Source organism: Triticum urartu, chromosome 4A, assembly GCF_056163025.1.
Source record: "Triticum urartu cultivar PI428250 chromosome 4A, HENAU_Tu73, whole genome shotgun sequence".
NCBI lineage: Eukaryota > Viridiplantae > Streptophyta > Magnoliopsida > Poales > Poaceae > Triticum > Triticum urartu.
Window position 1 is genome coordinate 37,285,750 of NC_141876.1, and position 24,744 is coordinate 37,310,493.

The window sequence follows — 24,744 nt, forward strand, 5'->3', positions numbered from 1 at the left end:
CATCTCTTCACCGAACTAGTGCACTATACAAGTACCATTGTATTTGGTGTGTTGGGGATAGAAGATTTCTTGTATTTGACTATAGGGTTGTTTAAGAGAGACCATCTTCATCCTACACCTCCCACGGATTGATAAATCTTAAGTCACTTGAGAAAATTTGTTGTTGTCCTACAAAACACTACGCTTGGAGGCCTAACCGAGTCTACAAGAATAAAAGTTGCGTAGTAGAGATCGGGCTCACATGGCCATGTGGCACGACCACCCCCTAGTTGCGCCATGTGTCCATGTGGGGTCCTCATGGCTCATCTCAACATCTCCCGAAGCTTCCAGGCCCTACTTTGTATAGAAAAAATCGTTAAAAATTGGTATTGTATTTGAACCTTCCTAGATACTGATTTTTTGTGAAACAAAAACAAGCAAAAAATAGGAACTGGCATGGGCACTAGATTAATAAGTTAGTCCATAAAAATAATATAAAAGTGCACCAAAACCATATATAAATAATGAAATTATAGCACAAATACTTCATAAACTATAGATACGTTGGAAACGTATCAGGCGCTGCATAACCCAACATATTTGACCATGCGTCGGTTCTGCGTTCAGTCAGAATTTGCAGGCATTCGGTCATCGCCTGTTGGTACGTGGCTCCGAAGTTTCGGAGCCCGAATGACCCTCTTGGGCTTGATCTCAATGACGAAGATGATGCGTCAGCTGGCGAGGTCACCGATGTGATTCGATGTATTGGTGGGATGCATATAGGAAGGGTGTCGTGTTTGTTGACGATGAAGGCCACAACGCCAACGTAGAGCATGTGGACAGGGTGAGCGGGCGGGTTTATGTCGAACTATCACTTGGGCCTTTGTCAAACTCCAAGCTCTATATGCCCGGGTTCAGCAGTGGTCGAGGTCCTCTGAAGCTCGCACTTACACCGAGCACGAGCCTCTGCGAAGGCCCCATCGAACTGCTCCTTAGCGTGGATGACCAAAATCTGCTCCAAACAAGGTTGACACTTGCCTCGTAACACAATGTCACAACACCCACAAAAAAAACACAATGCCACAGTCTGAGGCAACGTTGGCTAAATGCTCAAGAGGGATGCTGGCAAGAACGGAAAACCTAGAACCCGAGAAAGAAGGAACATTGAGATTGACGGCTTGCGCCCACCCGCCACCGACTTGGGCCAAGAGCGCACTCTGGCGGGAAGCGATGGGCGCGGAAGGAGACATGTGACGAGGAGTGCGGCGATTGGGGATAACCGCGGGGGCTTTCTGTAGGAACACGTGGTACGCTACGCTAGCGCCAAATAAAATTTTCTACCGCGCACCCAAGATCATGCTACTGGAAATAGATCACGGGATCGGGTTTACCACTAGACGCGCAGTAACTGCAGCGGAAGTAGAGTTGGTGATGCGTGTAGACGATCTCCCGGGCCGTCTCTTCCTCGCGTTGCCGATCTCCCGCGAACAGCGAAGACCCGTGAACCGTGAAACTCCCTCGAACGGCACCTCGTGGTTCCCTCGAACGGTTCGTCCAAGCACCGCAGATGCGATGCCTCCAAGGTATCCACACATACGGGGAGCAGCATCGAGCGGCGGACTGCTAGGTCCGGTCGCGCGACATGGGCGTGGGAAGTGGCGGGGGCTAACCAGGGTTCAAATCCGATCAACCCTAAGTGGTGCGCCCACTCCCCTTTACATAGACCTCCGAGGTGGGCTCAATACTTGAGCCCACTAGGAGTCCACATCCATTTTCCACTCAGATCCAATCCGAATGGGCTGCAGCCCCTTAAGTGTGCGACCCTATAGGTTCACGTACACATGGACACGACCAAAGTTGATAGTTGGTAGCAGCTCCTAGCAGAACGTGCCAACTCCCATGTGGGCGTAAAGTCGTTTGACGAACCTCAACAATGTGGCATATGCAACATTCCTTTTGCCGCACGATATTTGTTGTCGAGCTCAAGGCGAGTACTTGTCACCCTTGTGTTAGCTCGACCTCTCTTCTCAAAACCATGATACAGATTCCCGAACTGGGTTAATACTTAACCCAAGTCGCATGGCCATGCTTTCCGAATCTGATCACTCGAGAGGGCCCAAAGAATATCTCTCCAAATAGGAGGGGCAAATTCCATCTTGGTCAACCATGTCTCGCGGCATGTCTCACGACTCACCCGAAAGCTACCTTTATAACTACCCAGTTACGGAGTAGCGTTTGATAGTCCCTAAGTGAGTCGATCCTCATCCCGAGAACATGCGAGGACCTCAGGTCTAGGACATGGCATAGACATTGCACTTGAGACTAACAGATGACTATATCTCGCTGCGTCTCAAAGTGGATCTGTCCGTCTCAGTGATCTCCATCCCCAAGCCCATACTATCGGTTTAGCATCTCCATGCACATGACTTGTGAAACATAGTCATCAACCGAGTCGTATACTAGTCAAGGATATGTGTCCGCATAACCTTATCAACTAGGGACCATTAAAACAATCATCATACAATACATAGTTCCACAAACAAGTCACATACTTATTGATACATATAATTGATGATGTTCAAGGACAATACAAAGGACTCATGAATACATATGGAAATATCATCATCACATGATTGCCTCTAGGGCATATCTCCAACAGTCTCCCACTTGCACTAGAGTCAATCATTTAGGCATCATATGCCCATGGAGCTCATGTGCGCCTCATGCTTCGGACGTGGGAGAGGCTTCATCAATGGATCGGCAACATTTGCATCTGTGTGTACCTTGCATATGTTTACATCACCTCTTTCGACAATGTCGCGAATAAGGTTAAAACGCCTGAGTATGTGTTGGGTTTTATGATGGTTCCGTGGTTCCTTGACTTGCGCAATTGCACCACTATTATCACAATAGAGGTCCAAAGGATTAGACGCGCCCTCAACCACATCAAGATCAGAAATAAAATTCTTCACCCAAACACCTTCTTTTGCAGCTTCAGAAGCCGCAATGTACTCGGCCTCTGTTGTAGAATCAGCTACCGTATCTTGCTTGGAGCTCCTCCAGCTCACTGCTCCTCCGTTCAGAATGAACACAAACCCAGATTGCGATCGACTATCATCCCTATCCGTTTGGAAACTAGCATCGGTGTAACTCTTTACAACAAGCTCATCCTCACCTCCATAAACCAGGAACATATCCTTAGTCCTTCTCAAGTACTTAAGGATATTCTTAACCGCTGTCCAGTGACTCTCCCCTGGATCAGCCTGGTATCTGCCCACCACGCTAAGAGCAAAACTAACATCGGGACGAGTACATACCATAGCATACATGATGGACCCAACAGCCAAAGCATACGGAATCCCATCCATGCGTCTTCGCTCATCAGGAGTCGTAGGACTCTGAGTCTTGCTAAGACTAATGCCATGTGACATGGGCAAGAAACCTTTCTTGGCATCTTGCATGTTGAACCGCTTCAACACCTTGTCAATATACGCACTCTGGCTTAATCCAATAAGCCTTCTTGATCTATCTCTATAGATCTTGATTCCCAAAATGTAAGCTACTTCTCCCAAGTCCTTCATAGAAAAACTATTTTCCAATGAGTCCTTGACAGATTCAAGCATTTGAACATCATTTCCAATCAATAATATGTCATCCACATATAAGATCAGAAATGCAACTGAGCTCCCACTGACCTTTTTGAATACACAATGGTCACAGTCATTCTTGATGAAGCCAAACTCTCTGACAGCTTCATTAAAACGAATGTTCCAATTCCGAGATGCTTGCCTTAATCCATAAATGGATCCCTGAAGCTTGCATACCATGCTAGACTTCTTTGGATCAACGAATCCCTCGGGTTGTGTCATATACACATCCTCGGTTAAATTTCCATTAAGGAAAGCCGTTTTGACATCCATCTGCCATATTTCATAGTCGAAATATGCCGCTATAGCAAGAATGATCCAAATTGATTTAGGCATCGCTACCGGTGAGTAAGTCTCATCGTAGTCAACTCCTTGAACTTGTCGATAACCTTTAGCAACAAGTCGAGCCTTATGGACTGTGACATTTCCGTCCATATCAGTTTTCTTCTTAAAGATCCACTTGCACTCAATGGCTTGAACGCCATCTGGCAGATCAACCAAGTTCCAAACTTGATTGTCATCCATGTACTTTAATTCGGATCTCATGGCCTCAAGCCATAACTCGGAATCAGGGCTCTCCATCGCTTCCGCATACGTAGTCGGCTCGTTGTTCTCCAAGAACAACACATTGCAGTTATGCAAATTGCGTAAACTTTCCGACCTCCGTGGAACCGGTGTCGACTCCACTACGGGTTCCCTGACTAACTCTGGTGTGACAGTATCACCTACCGGAACGTCCCCGTGTGGTTCTCAAATTTCTTCTAGTCGGACCGTCCTCCCACTAGCCTTCTGATTGAGAAACTCTTTCTCAAGGAAAACTCCATGTCGAGCGACAAACACTTTGCCCTCTTCACGGTTGTAGAAGTAATATCCCAAGGTTTCCCTTGGATATCCCACGAATAGGCACTTGTCCGATTTGGGTGTGAGCTTATCCGACTGAGTCGCTTGACATATGCTTCACATCCCCAAATTTTCAAAAAAGACAAACTGTGACTCTTCGCAGTCCATATCTCATATGGTGTCTTATCTACGGACTTAGATGGTACCCTGTTAGTGTGAAAGCTACAGTTTCTAGAGCGTATCCCCAAAATGACAAGGGTAAATCCGACTGACTCATCATTGATCGGACCATGTCCAACAGGGTCCGATTCCTCCGTTCTGACACACCATTTCTCTGTAGCGTACCCGGAGGAGTCAGTTGTGGAACTATTCCATGACTCTTCAGATGATCATCAAACTCCTGGCTCATATACTCACCGCCACGATCAGATCGTAGAAGTTTGATTTTCTTGCCGAGTTGATTTTCTACTTCGTTCTGAAACTCCTTGAACTTTTCAAAAGTTTCTGACTTGTGCCTCATCAAGTAGACATATCCATATCTACTCAAGTCGTCGGTGAAAGTCACGAAGTATTGGAAACCCCCTCTGGCTGTCATGCTCATTGGTCCACATACATCACTATGTATAAGTTCCAACAACTCGGACGCCCTCTCGCAACTCTTTGCAAAAGGAGTCTTAGTCATCTTACCGAGTAGGCAAGACTCGCATGTCTCGAATGATTCAAACTCAAACGAAGTTAGAATTCCATCATCATGGAGCTTCTTCATGCGCTTTTGACTAATGTGTCCTAGTCGACAATGCCATATGTAAGTCGGATTTATCTCATTAGGTTTATGCCTCTTGACATTTATGTTATAGACTGATTCACCTTCAAGATCTAGGATAAATAACCCATTTACAATGGGTACAAAGCCATGAAACATATTATTCAAGTATATAGAACAACCATTGTCCTTAATACTGAATTCATAACCTTGTCTCATCAAACATGAGGCAGAAATAATGTTTCGACTCAAAGCAGGAAAACAACTATCAAGTTCCACCACAAATCCTGAAGGTAAATTAAGTTGCATGGTGCCGACGGCCAATGCAGCAACTCTTGCTTTATTCCCGACGCGAATGTCAACTTCTCCTCTTGCGACATTCCTAGTTCTGCTTAGCCCCTGCATCGAGTTGCATATGTGAACAACCGTTCCGGTATCATATACCCAAGAGCTACTAGAAACATCAGCAAGATAAATGTCTATAACATATACAACAAGTGTACCTGAAGAAGAAGTCATACTTCCAGTCTTCTTGCCCTTCTCGGCAAGCCACTTGCTGCAGTTCCTTTTCTAGTGTTCGGGTTCCTTTCAATGAAAGCAAATACTCCCCGAAGCCGTTCCTGACTTAGGCGCAGCGGCTGTAGTTGGAGTTGCCTCCTTCTCTTTGCCCTTTGCCTTGGCCTTTTTCTTGGACCAGCTCTTCTTGAACTTAGCCGAGTTATGCACCATCAACACTTGACAATGTGTACCTTTCTTGATATCCTGCTCTACCACTTTGAGCATCCCATGCAATTCAGTGAGCTTCTTTTCCATCCCATGCATATGATAGTTCGAGATGAACGGCCCATAGCTGTCCGGAAGAGAACCCAGAATTGTATCTGTGGACAACTCATCCCCGAGTGCGAGGCCTAGCCTATCCAGAGCTTGCATGTACCCGATCATCTTGATCACATGCGGGCTCAGTGGATCACCATCTTTCAGCTTACAATCCATCAAGGATCGCCAGACGTTGAACCTTTCGGTCCTAGCCTGCATTTGAAACATGCTCTTAAGGTTCTCGATCATATCGAAAGCCTCAATATTTTCAAACCACTGCTGCAGATCGGGCTCCATAGAAGCCAGCATGAGACAGCTGATCTCGTTCGATTCATCAACGAGTTTCTGGTAGGCATTTCTGGCTGTGGCATTAGCATTATCGGCGGGTTCCTCTGGAAGCGGATTCTCTAGAACTTGTTCCTTTTTCTCATTCCTAAGAACAATTCTCAGGTTTCCATACCAGGTGGTAAAGTTTGTCCCATTCAATTTATCTTTTTCCAGGATTGATTTCAATGCAAAAGGGGTAACTTGAGAGGTGGTGCCATTGATCTACAACAGAAATATGCAAAACACTAAGACATGTATTCATGAAGAGTAATTCATATTAAACATTTTAATAAGATCATTACTCCCACTAAAATCAACATCCCTCGGTTGATACTTAGTGATTCAAGATCCAAGATCAACATGTCAACTAGTGAGCTTTTGCATCACCGCTAGAGGATCACTCGGTAAGCAACTCTTGATAATCGTATCTCCATACGACTCTTGTTGTTGGGGACATCTCATGCCTCGCCAACTCCTATGCCTCGTAGCCCAAAAATGTTTTGATAGCCACAACAAGTCAACCAATGCTCCGCGTGTAAGTGTCCGACACAAACCCATCACTTCAAGGAGATCTAGTGGCACCCTAATTTCATAGGCCCGCCACTAAATATACTTGACATGTGAAGGTGTAGCAATTGGGGAGGCATTTGTACTTGACATTCTTTGAGGGATCACCCTACTTAAAACATCTACCATGCAAAAGGAAGGATGCATAAAAGGGATAAACATTCACAGACAGTTTATGCATGTGTGATATGGTATAGCCCCTTTTCACAGCGCGTGGTGATCTCCATCTCCACGTGCGCGGTCTGCCTATGCATGGTTGTCCTCGCGGTGATCTCCATCTCCACGCCATGGTGTCAACCGCCAAGTGTTACATAAGATACTATGCTATTAAAACTAATAGCTACTGAAAGCAAATTATATTACATGGCTTCTCATGTTGACACGCAGGTCATTAATACAATAATGGGACAACCATATGGCTCCAGCCGGTTGCAGCACTCATGACATGCAGGTCATGAAACAATAATATACAAGCAACATACATGGGCTATACCAAATCACAGTCATTCCCTGCAAAAATGAGTCAGACGTTCTACCGCCGAAGATAAAACCTCCTGAAACTCTATCTTCCAAGCGGATTTTGGCCTAGCCAGAAGCGCCGAAATCCTGTTCTAGTATTTCATCGCTGATCCAACTTTTCGTTAGCTTCAGTTTGACAGGTCGTGGAGCAAAATTGGAGTTCGTATGCAAAAGATACAGCCATTTTACCGAGACCGCTCCAACAGATTTCAGCACCACGGAAATCACAATTCCAAGGTGTTGATCTATGTTCCGATTCGATCAATCTCATTGATCTTTGCGTGCTGCATTCGGATTTACGTTCCACTGTCTACCCCGATGGCGAACAACTGACCGGTAGGGGTAAGTCGTGTCACGACCTCTGCATCACGATCACGGAAACAAGATCACGAAACCAACCTTCAACACTGACATGCGCGACCGATCTCATGGACCCGCACCTGAACCGATCTACATATCTCATATGCATATCATCGAATCTATTACCACGCAGCGGAGGCTCTGATACCACTGTAGGAACACGCGGTACGCTACGCTAGCGCCAAATAAAATTTTCTACCGCGCACCCAAGATCATGCTGCTGGAAATAGATCACGGGATCGGGTTTACCACTAGACGCGCAGTCACCGCAGCGGAAGTAGAGTTGGTGATGCGTGTAGACGATCTCCCGGGCCATCTCTTCCTCGCGTTGCCGATCTCCCGGGAACAGCGAAGACCCGTGAACGGTGATCTCCCTCGAACGGCACCTCGTGGTTTCCTCGAACGGTTCGTCCAAGCACCGCAGATGTGATGCCTCCAAGGTATCCACACGTACGGGGAGCAGCGTCGAGCGGCGGACTGCTAGGTCCGGTCGCGCGGCATGGGCGTGGGAAGTGGCGGTGGCTAACCAGGGTTCAAATCCGATCAACCCTAAGTGGTGCGCCCACTCCCCTTTATATAGACCTCCGAGGTGGGCTCAATAGTTGAGCCCACTAGGAGTCCACATCCATTTTTCACTCAGATCCAATCCGAATGGGCTGCAGCCCCTTAAGTGTGCGACCCTATAGGTTCACGTACACATGGACACGACCAGAGTCAATAGTTGGTAGCGGCTCCTTTTACCTCACGATATTTGTTGTCGAGCTCAAGGCGAGTACTTGTCACCCTTGTGTTAGCTCGACCTCTCTTCTCGAAACCATGATACAGATTCCTGAACTGGGTTAACACTTAACCCAAGTCGCATGGCCATGCTTTCCGAATCTGATCACTCGAGAGGGCCCAGAGAATATCTCTCCAAATAAGAGGGGCAAATTCCATCTTGGTCAACCATGTGTCGCGGCATGTCTCACGACTCACCCGAAAGCTACCTTTATAACTACCCAGTTATGGAGTAGCGTTTGATAGACCCTAAGTGAGTCGATCCTCATCCCGAGAACATGCGAGGACCTCAGGTCTAGGACATGGCATAGACATTGCACTTGAGACTAACAGATGACTATATCTCGCTGCGTCTCAAAGTGGGTCTGTCCGGCTCGGTGATCTCCATCCTCGAGCCCATACTATCGGTTTAGCATCTCCATGCACATGACTTGTGAAACATAGTCATCAACCGAGTCGTATACTAGTCAAGGATATGTGTCCGCATAACCTTATCAACTAGGGACCATTAAAACAATCATCATACAATACATAGTCCCACAAACAAGTCACATACTTATTAATACATATCATTGATGATGTTCAAGGACAATACAAAGGACCCATGAATACATATGGAAATATCATCATCACATGATTACCTCTAGGGCATATCTCCAACACTTTCTGGCAAAAAAGAAATGAGGCGGACTTGCCAAGCTCGCCAACTAGATTTGCCATCCTGAATGAATATAATTTGCCGTAAAAATCTTTATCTTTACCTAATATTAAAGGGAGGATTGTTTCTCCACTTTTTTGTCATCAATGATTTTTCGTACGCCCATCCGCCTTTTCGTACGTCGTCAAGTTTTCTCTTTTCGTTTTGCGTTGCACCTAAAAGAAAACTGCGTTTCGTTAAAAAAGAAGCTGCAAAAAAGAAATGAGGCGGACTTGCCAAGCTCGCCAACTAGATTTGCCATTCTCGACGAATATAACTTGCCGTAAAAATCTTTTATCTTTACCTAATATTAAAAAGAGGATTGTTTCTCCACTTTTTTTATCATCAATATTTTTCATACGCCCATCCGCCTTTTTGTACGTCGTCACATTTTCTCTTTTCATTTTACGTTGCACCTAAAAGAAAACCGCGTTTCGTTAAAAAAGAAGCTGCGTAGAAGGGAGTCGAACCCCGCCCGCACAAAACAAGGCCGCAGCCACCAACCAGTTCTCCTAGCACTGGGTTGTTTGAGAAACTAATTGATTGTTTCTTTTTATTTATAGCCACGATTTTTTCAATAAAAAAACAACTTAGAAGGCAGATAGACCCCGATCCGCTCGCTCATCTTCTTCCTCCTCAGTGCCTCATCACTGCTAAGCGCCCGGATCACCGCTCCATCTCCCGGTCCCCTCCACCTTCAGCCAACTCTATCCTAATCCACGTTCTCTTCTCTACCTCGCTGGCCGGGTCGGCGCGGCTGATGGCTCTAGTGTCCATGAGCGCGGTTGTGGCGAGGGATTTGGCGAGGAGGAGCGCCACGGCGAGGGCGGCAGTGAGCGAGATGAGTGGCAGGATAGAGCCCGCCGTAGCGTGCTGGATGGAGGGCGACGTCCTCCCAATTGGGAAATTAGTTGATCAATGTCCTTCCAAGATTTGATTGTAGCAATTCAATGGCTTATCTTAGCTCAGGTTCAACTTATTTGTTAGTGTGGGGATCAATATACAAGTGTCCATCCGAGTTCTGAGATATATGTAGGGGTTATATCATGTGAATGGAAGGCATGAGAGTTGGCTTTTCAGATCAAGCAACGCTGGAGATTGTTGGTCAGCAATTCAACATTTGCTTCCATTCACGAGGTAGCTCTTTTCGCTCAGCTCCAGCCAGCTGCATATTTTTTATTACTAGGCCAACATAGAAAGATGTTGCAGTGTGTTGTTAAGGTGACTGAAGACAACCTGATAGATTCGCCCTTGAAGATATGGTTTTGCTGGCTTTCAGTATTGCTTTAAGTTATTCAGTGGTGTTCATATAGCAATATATATATTTCATCTCTAAATGTTCATGCTTCTGGCTTTTAGGCTGTACTTATTGAAGAATTCAGTTGTATTGGACCAGTCCTGTATGCATATAATGATGTGCGTCTTTCTCCAATTATACTTTGTATAAACCTGACAAACAATCATATTATGAATCAGAACATTTTAATTTTCGTGTTAACATTACTTCTCATCCGGTATTTTGCACTATCAAGGATCACATCATAATTGTGTCTACCCTTTTTAACTATTAACTACGTACAGAAAAGAGGTGCTAATACAAAATGTAGAGAACTAAAAAAACAAAGTGGTAGAATTGCAAGATATTTTTGACTGAGCATAATTGTAAGATAAATTCTGAACGTAATTGCATTTTGTTTATAGAAACCAGTGGAATAAAGGTAACTGGTGCGTTTTGGTTCCTACTCTTTTCATCTCTCAATTATGGTCCGATGTCACGGCTGTCTAAGGAGATATATGACCGGCTTAGAGATAGACTTGGTAGTTAGCTCTTATATCTATCTATTGTAACCATCTTTATCTCTTTCTCTCCAAGATTCTAATCTCCTGTAATATCTCAACCTCTCTTGTATGCGCATCAGGGTTATTGCGCCCCTGCATATAACACGTAGCCGTCTCCTCCAACGAGGGTAAGACGTTTTCGCATCTCGCACATGGTAATCAGAGCCTTCCTACTTCCCATCTAGCTTCTCCAGATTTCCTCGTGCCCTACACCATGTCTTTCTCCTCCGGCGCATCTCACCCTAGCCTCGATGGGCAGGTCATTGAGAAACTCTCCCACACGAACTACGTGCTATGGCACACACAGATCACGCCGCAGTTGCGTGGCGCCGGTGTCTTCAACTATGTTGACGACACCTCGCCGGAGCCGGCCAAGCTTCTTGCCGCCAAGGACAAGGACGGCAAGGAGACTTTAGAGCCCAACCCTCTCCATCCAATCTGGGTCAAGGAGGACAATTATCTGCTGAGCAACCTCTCCAAGGAGGTGCTCGTCACGGTGACCACGGTCACCACGGCGCAGGCGCTCTGGACGACGCTGGCGGGCATGTACTCGTCGCAGTCGCTGAGCCGCGTCAACAACATCCGCACCTCCCTCATCAACACGTAGAAAGGCAACCAGAACGCCGCCGCCTACTTCGCCTCCATGCGTGGCCTCACGGACGGGCTTGCCGCCGGCGGCAAACCGATCCAGGATGACGAGCTCATCTCGTATATCTTGCATGGGCTGGATATGGAGTACCAGCCCCTCGTCTCGGCCCTCGACGCGCGCGTCACACCCGCCTCCCTCGACGAAATCTTCTCCATGCTCGGCAACTTTGACCAGCGCATGGCGCAGTTCCACGGATCGGGCGGTGGCGGCTTCAAATCTTCAGCAAACGTTGCCACCCGTGGGCGTGGTGGTGGCTCTCGCTATCGTGCTCCTTCTCGTGGCAAGGGGAGGTCGGGCGGTGCATGCCCCGCTAGTGGCGGCGGAGGCAGCCGATCTGGCAACAAAGGACGTCGCCGCGGCGGCTCTGGCAGGACCCGTCCCGATGCTCCGCGGTGCCAGATCTGCGGCAAACCTGGTCACACTGCCAGGGATTGCTGGTACCGCTATGACGAGGACGAGGAAGACTCCCAAGATGATGAAAAGGTCGCGGCAGCGGCTGATGGCTCCTACGGTGTCGACACCAACTGGTACCTCGACAGCGGCGCCACCAACCATCTCACTGGTGAGCTGGAAAAAGTGACTCTCTGTGAAAAGTACCACGGCAAGGATCAGATTCACACCGCCGATGGTGCAGGTATGAGGATCAGTCATGTTGGCCATTCAGTTATACATACCCCTCATCGCAAAATACACCTTAGGAAAATCATGCATGTCCCTAGTGCTCATAAGAATCTCCTTTCTGTTCATAGAATTGCCATTGATAACCATGTCTTCCTTGAGTTTCAACCTTTCTTCTTTTTTATCAAGGATTAGGTCACGAAGAAAGTACTCTATCGAGGTAGATGTGTTCGAGGGCTTTACCCGTTGCTTCCGGAGTTTACAAGATTCAATAAACAAGTCCATAGTGCCATCAAATTATCTTCCACACGATGGCATGATCGCTTAGGACATGCTTCTTTTTCTTTGGTTGAACGTTTGCTTAGAAAGAATAAGCTCTCATTTGTTGGAGAGCGTAATACTGAAACTATTTGTGATTCTTGCCAAAGAGCAAAATGTCATCAATTGACATACCCCATCTCTACTAGTGTTTCTACTCAACCTTTGCAATTAATCTTCTCAGATGTTTGGGGCCCTGCCCCTAGTTCTGTTGGTAGACACACGTATTATGTCAGTTTCATCGATGACTACAGTAAATTCTCTTGGATTTATCTTCTTAAGAAAATATCCGATGTTTTCCAAGTGTTTCTGAATTTCCAAGCGTTAGTAGAACGCAAGTTTGATCATAAGATCGTTGTTGTCCAATCGGACCGGGGAGGGGAATATGAAAAGTTGAATTCCTTCTTCCAAATTCTTGGTATTTCACACCACGTGTCGTGTCCACATGCTCACCAACAAAACGGATCGGCTGAGCGCAAGCACCGCCATATTGTTGAAGTTGGTCTTGCTCTTCTAGCCGGTGCTTCTATGCCCCTTAAGTTTTGGGACGAAGCCTTTTTGACTGTCGTGCATATTATTAACATGCTTCCTAGTCGTGTCATACACAACGAAACTCCCATGAAACGGCTTCTCAACACTAAGCCAGACTAGAAATCCCTTCGCGTCTTTGGCTGTGCTTGCTAGACGAATCTCCGTCCTTATAACAATAGGAAGCTTATGTTTAGGTCAAAACAATGTGTATTTCTTGGGTACAATGCCCAACACAAAGGTGTTAAATGCCTTGTCGTTTCCACTGGTCGTGTTTATATATCCGGTGATGTGGTCTTTGACGAAATAAAGTTCCCTTTTTCTGATCTACACCCAAACGTCGGAGCCCTTCTTCGCAAAGAAATCCTTCTCTTGTCTCCTCATCTCACCGGCATTGATCAAGGGGGTAATAACTGTGATGATCAACTATTGACTAATCCCATGTATGAGCCTTGTGATGACGCAGGAGAACATGCAGAAAAAAAATCGAGGCCAAAATGATGAAGAAATCGCCTCAACACAGCCATATCGCATGTGTCCAGGCGTAGAGAACAAATCCTCCCTGGGATCCGCACCGTCAGACGTGCCAGGTGCATCGTCTTCGGGGTCACCGCCTGCAGGTGCGCCAGGCGGGCCAGGGTGATCCGCCTCCAAATCCGCGACGGCTTCCTCGTCAGGTGCGGTCGGGCGCTCGGGCGGGAGCGGCTCCGGCACCTACACCTGGCGGCCCGCGGGTGGCTCTACTGGGACGCGGTTCCCGGTCCAACCAATTTGCTACAAGCGGCGCGAAGCGGCCTGCTCGACAGGCGCGGGGACAGGCACGTGTTGATGCGCCATCATGTGACAATGATGAGGCATGCAGGGTCGGATCTTCTGTGGCCATTGCGCCATGCAGAACTCCTTCGACTGCCACAGAAGATCAAGCTCAGGTGGATCCGGCGGATTCGGCTGGCGCTGTGTCAGAAACCACCTCGGGATCAGCTGCAACAGCAGATTCAGTGCATGTCCCGGGATCTTCTGTGGCACAAGCTTCAACAACATTGTCCCAACACCGCACACGACTACAAAAAGGGGTAATCCAACCTGTTAATTATAAGCATGTAACCAAATATGGGCTGGTTTGTTCCACAGGTGAACCTAGTGAACCACACACGCTTGAAGAGGCACTTGGTGATGAAAAATGGAAAAAGGCCATGGATGAAGAGTACATGGCATTACAGAAAAATAAGACTTGGCATTTGGTTCCTCCACGGCAAGGTAAAAACCTCATTGACTGCAAGTGGGTATTCAGAATTAAAAGAAAATTTGATGGAACTATTGATCGCTATAAGGCAAGACTCGTTGCAAAAGGCTTTAAACAGCGTTATGGTATAGACTATGAGGACACCTTTAGTCCTGTTGTAAAGGCTGCCACTATTCGCCTGGTTTTGTCTATTGCTGTTTTCAGGGGCTGGAGTCTCAGACAGCTAGACGTACAGAACATGTTTCTCCATGGTGTTCTGGAATAGGAAGTGTACATGAAGCAACCTCCTGGGTTTCTGAACAAGAATGCACCTTCTCATGTGTGCAAACTTGACAAGTTGCTATATGGACTGAAGCAGGCTCCAAGAGCGTGGTACTCTTGTCTCAGTCACAAAATGCAAACTCTTAGCTTTATTCCTTCTAAGTCTGACACCTCATTGTTCATTTACAACAAGTACAACACACATATATTTGTTCTCATATATGTTGATGACATTATTGTCACAAGCTCTTCAGATGAGGCCATAACAGGACTTTTGAAGGATCTTGGGTCAGAATTTGCACTCAAGGATCTTGAAAACTTGCATTACTTTTTAGGAATTGAGGTGAAGAAACATGATGATGGACTTCATCTCTCTCAGGAAAAGTATGCAACAGATCTGGTTAAGAAAGCTGGCTTGCAAGGTTGTATACCTTCACCTACTCCATTATCAAGCTCAGAAAAATTGTCTCTTACAGAAGGACAACCTTTAAATCAAGATGACAGTACAAGGTATAGAAGTTTAGTAGGAGCACTGCAATACTTGACACTCACTAGACCTGATATATCTTTTGCTGTTAACAAAGTTTGCCAGTTTCTTCATGCACCAACTACAGTTCATTGGACTGCTGCAAAACGTATAGTTAGATATGTCAAGAATACTCTCAATCTTGGTCTCAATTTTAGCAAGTCATCATCAACACTTATTAGTGCTTTCTCAGATTCTGATTGGGCAGGATGTCTAGATGATAGACGCTCAACCGGTGGCTTTGCAGTATTCTTTGGTTCTAACTTGATTTCATGGTGTGCAAGAAAATAAGCTACTGTTTCCAGGTCCAGTACAGAAGCAGAGTACAAAGCATTAGCTAATGCTACAACTGAGATTATATGGGTACAATCCATGTTGAAGGAACTTGGTGTCAGAAGTACCCCAGCTCCATGTTTGTGGTGTGATAACCTTGGCGCCACTTACCTATCTGCTAACACTGTCTTTCATGCCAGAACCAAGCATATTGAAATAGATTTTCACTTTGTACGAGAAAGAGTTGCCAAGAAGCAACTTGACATTAGGTTTGTGCATTCCAGAGATCAAATTGCAGATGGATTCACAAAACCTCTGCCTACAAGAAGTTTTGAGGACTTCAAACATAATCTCAACTTGATAAAGTTGTGATTAAGGGAGGGTGTTAAACAGGTCATTACAACCTGTCACGACTGTCTAAGGAGATATATGACCGGCTTAGAGATAGACTTGGTAGTTAGCTCTTATATCTATCTATTGTAACCACCTTTATCTCTTTCTCTCCAAGATTGTAATCTCCTGTAATATCTCAACCTCTCTTGTATGCGCATCAGAGTTATTGCGCCCCTGCATATAACACGTAGTCATCTCCTCCAACGAGGGTAAGACGTTTCCGCATCTCGCACATTATCCTGTTTTGTGTGTTCATAGTTTGTCTCTTTATGGCTGTGTGTGACAGAAGTTTCTTCTCTGCACAATAAAAGGAAAAGCAATCTAACTATATCAATCTTTCCTTTTTTGTGGGCAAAACTTTGGAGCCTACATGACTTTTTAGAGTGTAAATACATGATAATTTCCGGCATTCAAATTGAAGCAGTTGTGGACAAAACTCTGGGAGTATATCACATGTGGCCATGATCATTGTCTTGGGATTTCATGTTGGATGCATTGTGTCAAAACCATGGCCACCATCGATAAGGGTCGAAAGAAGGATAAGCGGCAACATAGGCGGGGCAATGTGTTACAATAAAGGACATCGACCTGTGAGGGGTGTTGAGAAATACTTATATTTGGCTATCCATGTGTGATTGTTTTTTCTCCCGTTGCAACGCACGGGCATGTTTGCTAGTATATTTAATTTGCCATGTACGCACACCGGTCAACCGTCAAAGAACTGACGAACCAGCTTTAGCGATGGTCTACTCTTAATCCCCACTGCGTCCTAAACTATTACCGTCAAATTCGAACTCTGACAAACTCAAGGCTTCGGATACTTGGAATCCAAGGAAGTAGCGGAGCCATTTAACAGTCTGTGAGCCTCTTCACGGTTCAGATCCCTCACCCGAGCTCCGCAGGAGAAGAATTTAGGCATGGCTTCCACCTGCAACGACTCCCCATCGTTCAAGGTACACACATCTCTTGTCAACCTATACGGCCTCTCACCATTTGCAACGAGCATCCTTCAACCTCGATCTCCTCTAAGCCTCTCGCTTCATGCGATTCCTTGAAGATCATACTTGGGTCCTCGTCGCCGGCGCGCCGCGCGATCCTGTCAGACATGGGATACGAGTTCACGGTCATGGTGGGGGTGCCCTCAGCTCACCAAGTTCCCGTATTCTGCTGAGACAGTAGACTTTTTTAGCCTGTACATACTTGCTGATGAAGTGGATATTTGGTGTATGTGCTGCCAGAGCGCTGACATCGACGAGAAGGCCATCAGGAGGGAGACGCCGGAGGAGCTGGTCAAGGCCTTGGCCGAAGCCAAGGTACCAACGAGTAGCTGCTAAGCTCAGAACGACTGACTTGATGCCGTGCTTCCTATGAAGTTTGTGATACAATCTTGGGGTGCTTCTTGAATCTTGATCGCGCCATATGTGTGTAGGCGGACGCCATTCAACTGAACCTTGCTGACGGCTGTGCTGATCGAGGCAGCAGAGATCGACCTACCCTTCTGATCACTTCTGACCAGGTATACATGGACATCGGTTAATCTGTTTCGTTGGGAGTCTGACATGACACCGTTAATGAAGGTTAAGGTGAGCAAAGGGATGATACGGGAGAGGCCGACGAGCACGGAGGAAGCCAGGGAATTCATCAAGGGTAACGAGCCTTTTGACTATCGTCTTCTTCTTGTGGACTCACACAAGATACAGTATGCATATGGCTGTAACCAAATGTTTCGTGCCTGCTGTGGTGACAGGGTACTCGGGTGATGTAGCATTTGCAATGAACTATGTTCTGGTGACCAACCTGAGCACCGGGGGTAGGAAAGGGGGGTGGGATATACCTGAGGTAACTGCATTTCCAACTGAACTTGCTAATACTACTTTCCTATGAGAAGAGACTGAAACTCACCATGATTTTGGACTTTTGGTCCATCTGCAGATCTGTTTTCACCACATACCAGACGAGTTCATCGAAAAAGTCGTAAGTTTTCAATCCCTGCCCAACACACTGCATCCTTCAAAAAAAAAATTAAACGCAAATAACATCAACCATTGGGCATTGGCCGATTTTGTAAAAAAATAACACTATAAAAATTCGGTAATGCTATTCAGTTGACGTTCGCTGGGAGGGGATGGAAAATCGAGTGTTTTTATGGCAATTTATATTGCCGCAACGATGACAACTTTAGTTTGCAAGCACGGCAAATCCTGGCAAAAATGAACTGAAGCGGATTTGTCATGCTTGCCAAATAAACCTACCATCCTCGGCCAACATAAATTGTCATGCAAATCATTCACAATTACCATGCTTCCCAGATGGCGTTCGCTGGTTAAAAGGGTCCTAAAAGTTAAGCCAAGGACGAGCGGTTCAATTTACGCCGACGTGGGAGCAATGTGGACAATTTTTTTCTCTCAGATCAGTTTGGCCTTAATTGATCAAATAGACGAGTTCATAGCCTAAATTTGATCACTTTCTGAGTTTTTTCCTAAAATATGCAACTTCTTTGAGTTAATGGACTAATGACACATTTCACTCGGTAATTAAGACTACATCCTGCTACGTTCCAGGTGAAGGAAGGAGGCATGACTTGCGTGGCTGGGGGCCTCAGGTTGATGCATCCATCATCTTTGCCGTTCATCAAGGAACTAGTGAGCAAATTCTTCCAAATAGCCCATACTTAAAAAACGTGGAGATCAGGACTGCATATCCACTTCACTGTTCTGACCCTCCATCACTGTTTTGGTTTCTGCGTTTGTTGCGCAGGTTGGTACGGTGGATAGCGTTCGAGGACTTCCAAGAAACCTCACCGAGAAGCTCATTCGAGAATCCCTACAAGAAACCGTTGAAATGTAGGATGTCGTTATTCTCATTATTATTCAAATCTTACAAGGAAATAAGATGTGTACAATCTAGGACTCTTGCTCCTTGTTGTATACTAGAACAATAGAACAACCCAATGTATTCAAGTAAGAGTCCACAAACAATTGCTTGATAAAGGAGGAAGGCCCCGGTTAGGGCGGGTTTCTAACTCTCCTTAAATTGTTACTCATAGTATATCTAAATATGATAAAACACATAAAACCCTTCCGTGGAAGAAAATGAAGAAGTGATACTTGTATACTAAGCATATTGCACAAATTTCCTCGTCAAAGCCTTGTAGTGAGAGATTTTGGCAAAACTCGAACAAGAGAATAGTACAATTATTCCTTTAGGTATGTGAAGTTTCTACTCCTACGACAATCGACGGTTAAGCTTGTAGGTGCTTACCTACGTACCCGAGTTTGAAACCTAGGAATAGACGGTGTCTTCTTGCCATCAATGATCATCAGACCGCAACACAACCACCAAGCTGACTAGCTAAGCGCTTGGGAGAGATATGAAAGAAAACAAACTTATATTACTTGGATTGCTAAGCTAATCCAAATTATGCTCCATCTCCCTTTCCCTGCAAAAACAAAAGGCTCCCTCTAGTATCAAGTTTACACAATGTTTGAGTTTGGTCGAAAGTTAGTTTCACTATGAGTATTATTTCATAATCAAAACCGTTCTAAAGTTAGGGAGGGTTCTTGAGTAAATTTACAACAACAAAATACATATATGGATTCATGGTGCATGATAACAGTCGTAAATTAGCCCTAGATCTTATACCTTAGTCGAATTAGCTTGACCATTATAAATGTTATGCAAGAAGCACCGATAGGTTCCGTGGCGGTGGCATGGGGACCGGCCAGGGCCTTGACCCCACCCCAACGATATGTATTTGGTATTAAGTTCATGTGAATAGTAAAAATCTCTCCTTTCGTAGCCTCCCACCCATCTCAACATAAGGATTTCAAATCCTACCTCTGACACTGGATAGGCTGGGATGAGCAAATGAAGATATCGACTTGTTATAATAAAGTGAAAACCACCAAACCGTGACCGCTGATGATCTAAAAACATCAAATCGTCAGCATACTCTTGACAGGTAAGAGCTCATTGTTAATCTTTTGTCAGAAGACTTACATACGAACGAAGTTTGGCAACCATCAAGGACCTATGAGTGGGCCATGGTTGGTCTCAGCCCCCCCCCCCCCCCCCCCCCCGCGCTCGGACAATTGGCATCATACTCTGACTTGCTGAAATCCTTCCAAGAAAGTCCATCAGCATGGGAAAGCCGAGGAACGTTATTCCCATCGACATCGCTGCCCCTACTTTACGGATGGCGAAGAACTTGAGACCTATGTGGCATGAATCAGACACTCAGATCCGGGGTCCACCACCCACCCATCATCGTGGCGGTCGGCGTGGAGTAGGGGAACCCACGATAGCATCAACTAGTGGAGAGATGAACAACGGCCGCCTCTTGGTTGTACGTAGGGAGGAAATGTAACAAAACAATTCACCTCTTACAATCTTATGACCCCTCTTTTTGTCTTTGCATTTTTTTTTTTTTGATTTAGACCTATCTTCTACTCTAGTTTTCCTTTATGTTTTTCTTTGTTACCCGTTCGCTTTATTATTTAAGAAATAGTTTGACACTGAATGATACTACTAAATATATACTTGCATTGCATGTAAATATTACGTAGGATATAATTACTCGGTTAATGATGACAATGATATTAATTATGAAAGGGTGTTAAACATGTTTAGTGCTAAATATATTGCAAAACAGTGAAGTGGCGTACAACGTTAGATAGATGCGGTTGAACGGGTGATATTTGTTGGATCTCTACAACTCGCTCTTTTTAATCTTGATAAGTTGATATATATATATATATATATATATATATATATATATATATATATATATATATATATATATATATATTTCGATGCGCGGGCGAGTGCGGTGGGTTTCCTAGCAGTGCGTTGAACTCGCTCTCCCCTTCTCCCTGTTCTTGGACTATCTGCCGAACTTTGTATTTCCGTTCTAAGTAATGGAAAGGGGGTTTGCCCGGTTCAAAAAAAAGTTGATATATATATATATATAGGGTCGCGCTATTCGTCACCCTGGGTGAGGCATAGTTATTCTTCACCCCCTCTATTTTACTATCAATGCACCGTAAATTTACGTTCCGTAAGTTTTGTCTTATTTCCGACGCAAAAAGGGACCGTAAGAAAATATATAATCGCCGTAAAAAATATTTTATGTTATGTAAAATTACAAACATAAAAACATAGTCTAAAATACACATAAACTGCAAATTTTCTTATCTTATGACCTATATTTTTATTTTCTTATGTCAAATTTTACGTAGTGAATCAATAGGAATGTAACTATTTGAATTTGAAATGTAATTTAATTATAAAATGATCGTAAGATTACCTCGGGTGAAGAATAACTTATTCTGCACCCTGGTTGATGAATAAGTTATTCTTCACCCGAGGTAATCTTACGATCGCTTCATAAACAAATTACATTTGAAATTCAAATAGTTACATTCATATTGATTCACTATGTAAAATTTGACATAAGAAAATAAAAATATAGGTCATAAAACAAGAAAATTTGCAGTTTATGTGTATTTTAGACTATGTTTTTATGTTTGTAATTTTACATAAGATAAAATATTTTTTACGGTGATTATATATTTTCTTACAGTCCCTTTTTGCGTCAAAAATAAGATAAAACTTACGAAACGTAAAATTACGGTGTATTGATGGTAAAATAGAGGGGGGGTGAAGAATAACTATTACTCACCCAGGATGACGAATAGCGCGACCCTATATATATATATATATATATATATATATATATATATATGTTGCACCAACTTTTCTGAAAAAACAATTTAATAGAATATAAGCCTTTGCTTTATGTTCGACATTTTTTTGCGAGGATATGCTTTAGTTAAAAAATAGTTAGAAGGTAGATAATCTTCTATCTTTTTTCATAGAAAAGGGAGTTAATCAATGAATACGAATATGACTCTTGTCAATCGTCTTGTTTGACAGGTAAATCTTTTCTTTTTGCTGGGATTTGACAAGTAATTCAACTAAGTAGATTAAGTGTTGTTTGTTAAATACTCACAGAAAAAGAGTAGCCAACTTTCATTACTCCTTCCGTTTTTATATACTCCATATATTAGCTTGACCAATTTTACTCGCAGAAAAAGAGGTAGCCAATTTTACAAACTTTGACCAATTATATAAAGAAAAATCCATATACAATACCAAATCAATACCATTAAATTCATTATTGAATATACTTTCACATCATATAGATTTTTGTAAATGTTCATATCTTCAAAAAAAAACTTGATCAAATTTAATAAAGTTTGATTTCAGTTAAAATTAATTTGCCGACAGATAAAAAAAACGAATGGAGCACTGGAGAATGTTCACTGTAAAGTGTCATGCCGCACTCCAAGTATCCACATTGCCGCGTACAACTGGTCAACCGTCAAAAGCACTGAATAAATTAGTACCGATGATCAATCCTTAATCCCCCTTTGTTATACTTATCAAGTAGAAGTACTTCCAACTCTAATCAGCTCGAGGCTTGGATACTTGGAATCCAAGGAAGCAGCAGAACAAATTAAGAGCCTCAGATCAGAGCCTCCGCACGGTTCAGAATCCTCAGCTGAGCTCCGCAAGAGAAGAGCCAGGCATGGCTTCCAGCTCCAACAACTCCCCATCATTCAAGGTAAACACATCTCCTATCAACCTACGATCTCTCTCGGTAATTGGCCGCGCTTTATCTCCTCTAAGCTACTTGCTTCATGGGATTTCTTCAAGATCATACTCGGGTCGTCGTCCCCGGCGCGCCGCGCGATTCTGTCAGACATGGGATACCAGTTCGCCACCATGGTCGAGTACCCTGCACTTGCCGATCAAGCTTCGAGATTCGCCTCATCCTCTTTACCTGCCTGCTGATGGAGTGGGTATTTGGTGTGTGTGCTGCCAGAGCGCTGACATCGACGAGAGGGCCATCAGGAGGGAGAAGCCAGAGGAGCTGGTCAAGGCCTTGGCCGAAGCCAAGGTAGCAGCAGCTACGGCTCAGGAAACAATCTTCAGTTTGCTATGAACTTTGTGGTACAATCCTAGGACGTTTGTTTCTTGACATGTAGGCCGACGCCATTAAACTGAATCTTGTTGACGGCTGCGGTGATGGAGACAGCAGAGATCGGCCTACCCTTCTGATCACCTCAGACCAGGTATATATGGGCATCAACCAACTCAGTTCTATTCAGGCATAAACGGTAGCTGCTGTGCACACTGCACAGTGGTTGATTGTTGGATCGATTTTCCGGTGAAGGTCATGGTGAGCAAGGGGGCGATCAGGGAGAGGCCGAGGAGCACGGAAGAAGCCAGAGAATTCATCAAGGGTAAGTAACCATTTCACCTTCTCCTGGTTTCGCGAAGAACACGTTGGGTAATCAGAGAAATGCTGTGTGGTGTGCCTGGTGCTGTGGCAGGGTACTCGGGCGATCGAGCGTTCGCGGTGAACTATGTTCTGGTGACCAACCTGAGCACCGGAGGCAGGAAGGGGGGCTGGGATATACCCGAGGTATGTACTACTCCCTCCGTTATGAATTAGAATTACTTGTCGCAGGTATGGATGTATCTAGATGTATTTTAGTTCTAAATACATCCATTTTTGCGACGAGTAATTTGAAACGGAGGGAGTACCAGATTAACTTCAATTGCCTGAACTGGCTGCTTTCATCCCTGAAGAGAAATAGACTGAACCTAAAATGATTTGGACACGCATCTCCGTCTGCAGATCTGTTTCCACCACATACCGCACGAGTTCATCGAGGAAATCGTAAGTAACCTTTCCATCTACGCCCAGGAGATTATACTACCAGAAAAAAACAAAAATTGTATCCCTGTGTCAAGATGTTATGCACTACTTCTGCACCCAAAATGGCTGGGAAAACAGTAGGTGAATAAGACTGCATCCTTTTCGTGGCCTGTGTTGCAGGTGAAGGAGGGAGACATGACGTGCGTGGCCGGGGGGCTCAAGCTGACGCATCCATCGGTGCTGCCCTTCATCAGGGAACTAGTGAGCAGATTCATCTATACGGCCCAGAGCTCCTGCTTTGAAAACAGAGGACAGACAGACTGCAAATCCACTTGACCCTTCTGATTCCATTGCCATTTTGATTTGTTGCGCAGGTCGGTACGGCAGACAGTGTCCGAGGGCTTCCGAGGGAGCTCACGGAGAAGCTCATCCGAGAATCGCTGGAAGCCACATCCTAGCTGGACTGTATTTTTTGAACAAGCTGTCTCGAGTTTGCTGTATGTTGAGTATATTGTGTATGTATATGTTTGTGTATAGGGTCTACCTTCTGTTTTCCATGTATAATTGAGGTTGTGACTCATCTCTGTACTTATATATACGTGCCTGGTGCATCAATCAATACATCGCGATTGCACAGCCCACATCTTGCCTTTCTACATGGTATCTATCGCAGCACGATCCTAACCCTAAGCCGCCGCCGCTGCGCCTCTACGCGCCGTGGGACCCGGCCCTCCTGGTGGCACTCCACACCGCCCCTTCTCCATCCAGCTACACCGGCAGCGGCGACTGGTACATGGACACCAGAGCCACCGCCCACATGGCGGCTTATCCCGATAACCTCCACACCTCCTATCCCGCCCACACTTCCAACCGCATCACCGTTGGTGACGGCTCCTCTCTTCCTATCACCCACATAGGTCATGCATATTTTCCGTCTAACTCCACTCCAATATCCATGTCTAATGTCTTAGTTTCCCCTGAGCTTATTAAAAATCTTGTTTCTGTTCGTTCTCTTACACGTGAAAATCATGTTACCGTTGAATTTGACGAGTGTGGTTTTTCTGTTAAGGACGCTCGC

At 44.9% G+C, this 24,744-nt stretch overlaps 3 protein-coding genes across 4 annotated transcripts; 2 read left to right on the plus strand and 1 right to left on the minus strand.

Annotated features, from left to right (window-relative positions):
• Positions 1-3,964: 3,964 nt before the first annotated feature.
• LOC147974648 (uncharacterized) lies at positions 3,965-10,069 on the minus strand. The gene is given in 3 exon segments (XM_087520103.1): positions 3,965-4,111; positions 5,674-6,594; positions 10,028-10,069. Coding segments are annotated over 3 exon segments (1,110 nt in total).
• Positions 10,070-16,676: 6,607 nt separating this feature from the next.
• LOC125550486 (uncharacterized) lies at positions 16,677-19,028 on the plus strand. Of its 2 annotated transcripts, XM_048713493.2 has the most exons (9): positions 16,677-16,893; positions 16,998-17,069; positions 17,179-17,253; positions 17,370-17,456; positions 17,518-17,587; positions 17,688-17,779; positions 17,873-17,914; positions 18,502-18,582; positions 18,698-19,028. In XM_048713493.2, exons 1-9 carry the CDS (start codon positions 16,858-16,860, stop codon positions 18,785-18,787), a joined length of 645 nt encoding a protein of 214 aa, XP_048569450.1. In that variant the 5' UTR covers positions 16,677-16,857; the 3' UTR covers positions 18,788-19,028. The 2 variants fall into 2 exon arrangements, with proteins under 2 accessions (XP_048569450.1, XP_087373771.1); XM_087517645.1 differs by lacking the exon at positions 16,998-17,069.
• Positions 19,029-22,320: 3,292 nt separating this feature from the next.
• Positions 22,321-24,275, plus strand: LOC125550487 (uncharacterized). The gene is made up of 9 exons (XM_048713494.2): positions 22,321-22,565; positions 22,658-22,729; positions 22,827-22,901; positions 22,990-23,076; positions 23,178-23,247; positions 23,338-23,429; positions 23,646-23,687; positions 23,847-23,927; positions 24,041-24,275. Exons 1-9 carry the CDS (start codon positions 22,530-22,532, stop codon positions 24,122-24,124), a joined length of 639 nt encoding a protein of 212 aa, XP_048569451.1. The 5' UTR covers positions 22,321-22,529; the 3' UTR covers positions 24,125-24,275.
• Positions 24,276-24,744: the final 469 nt, after the last annotated feature.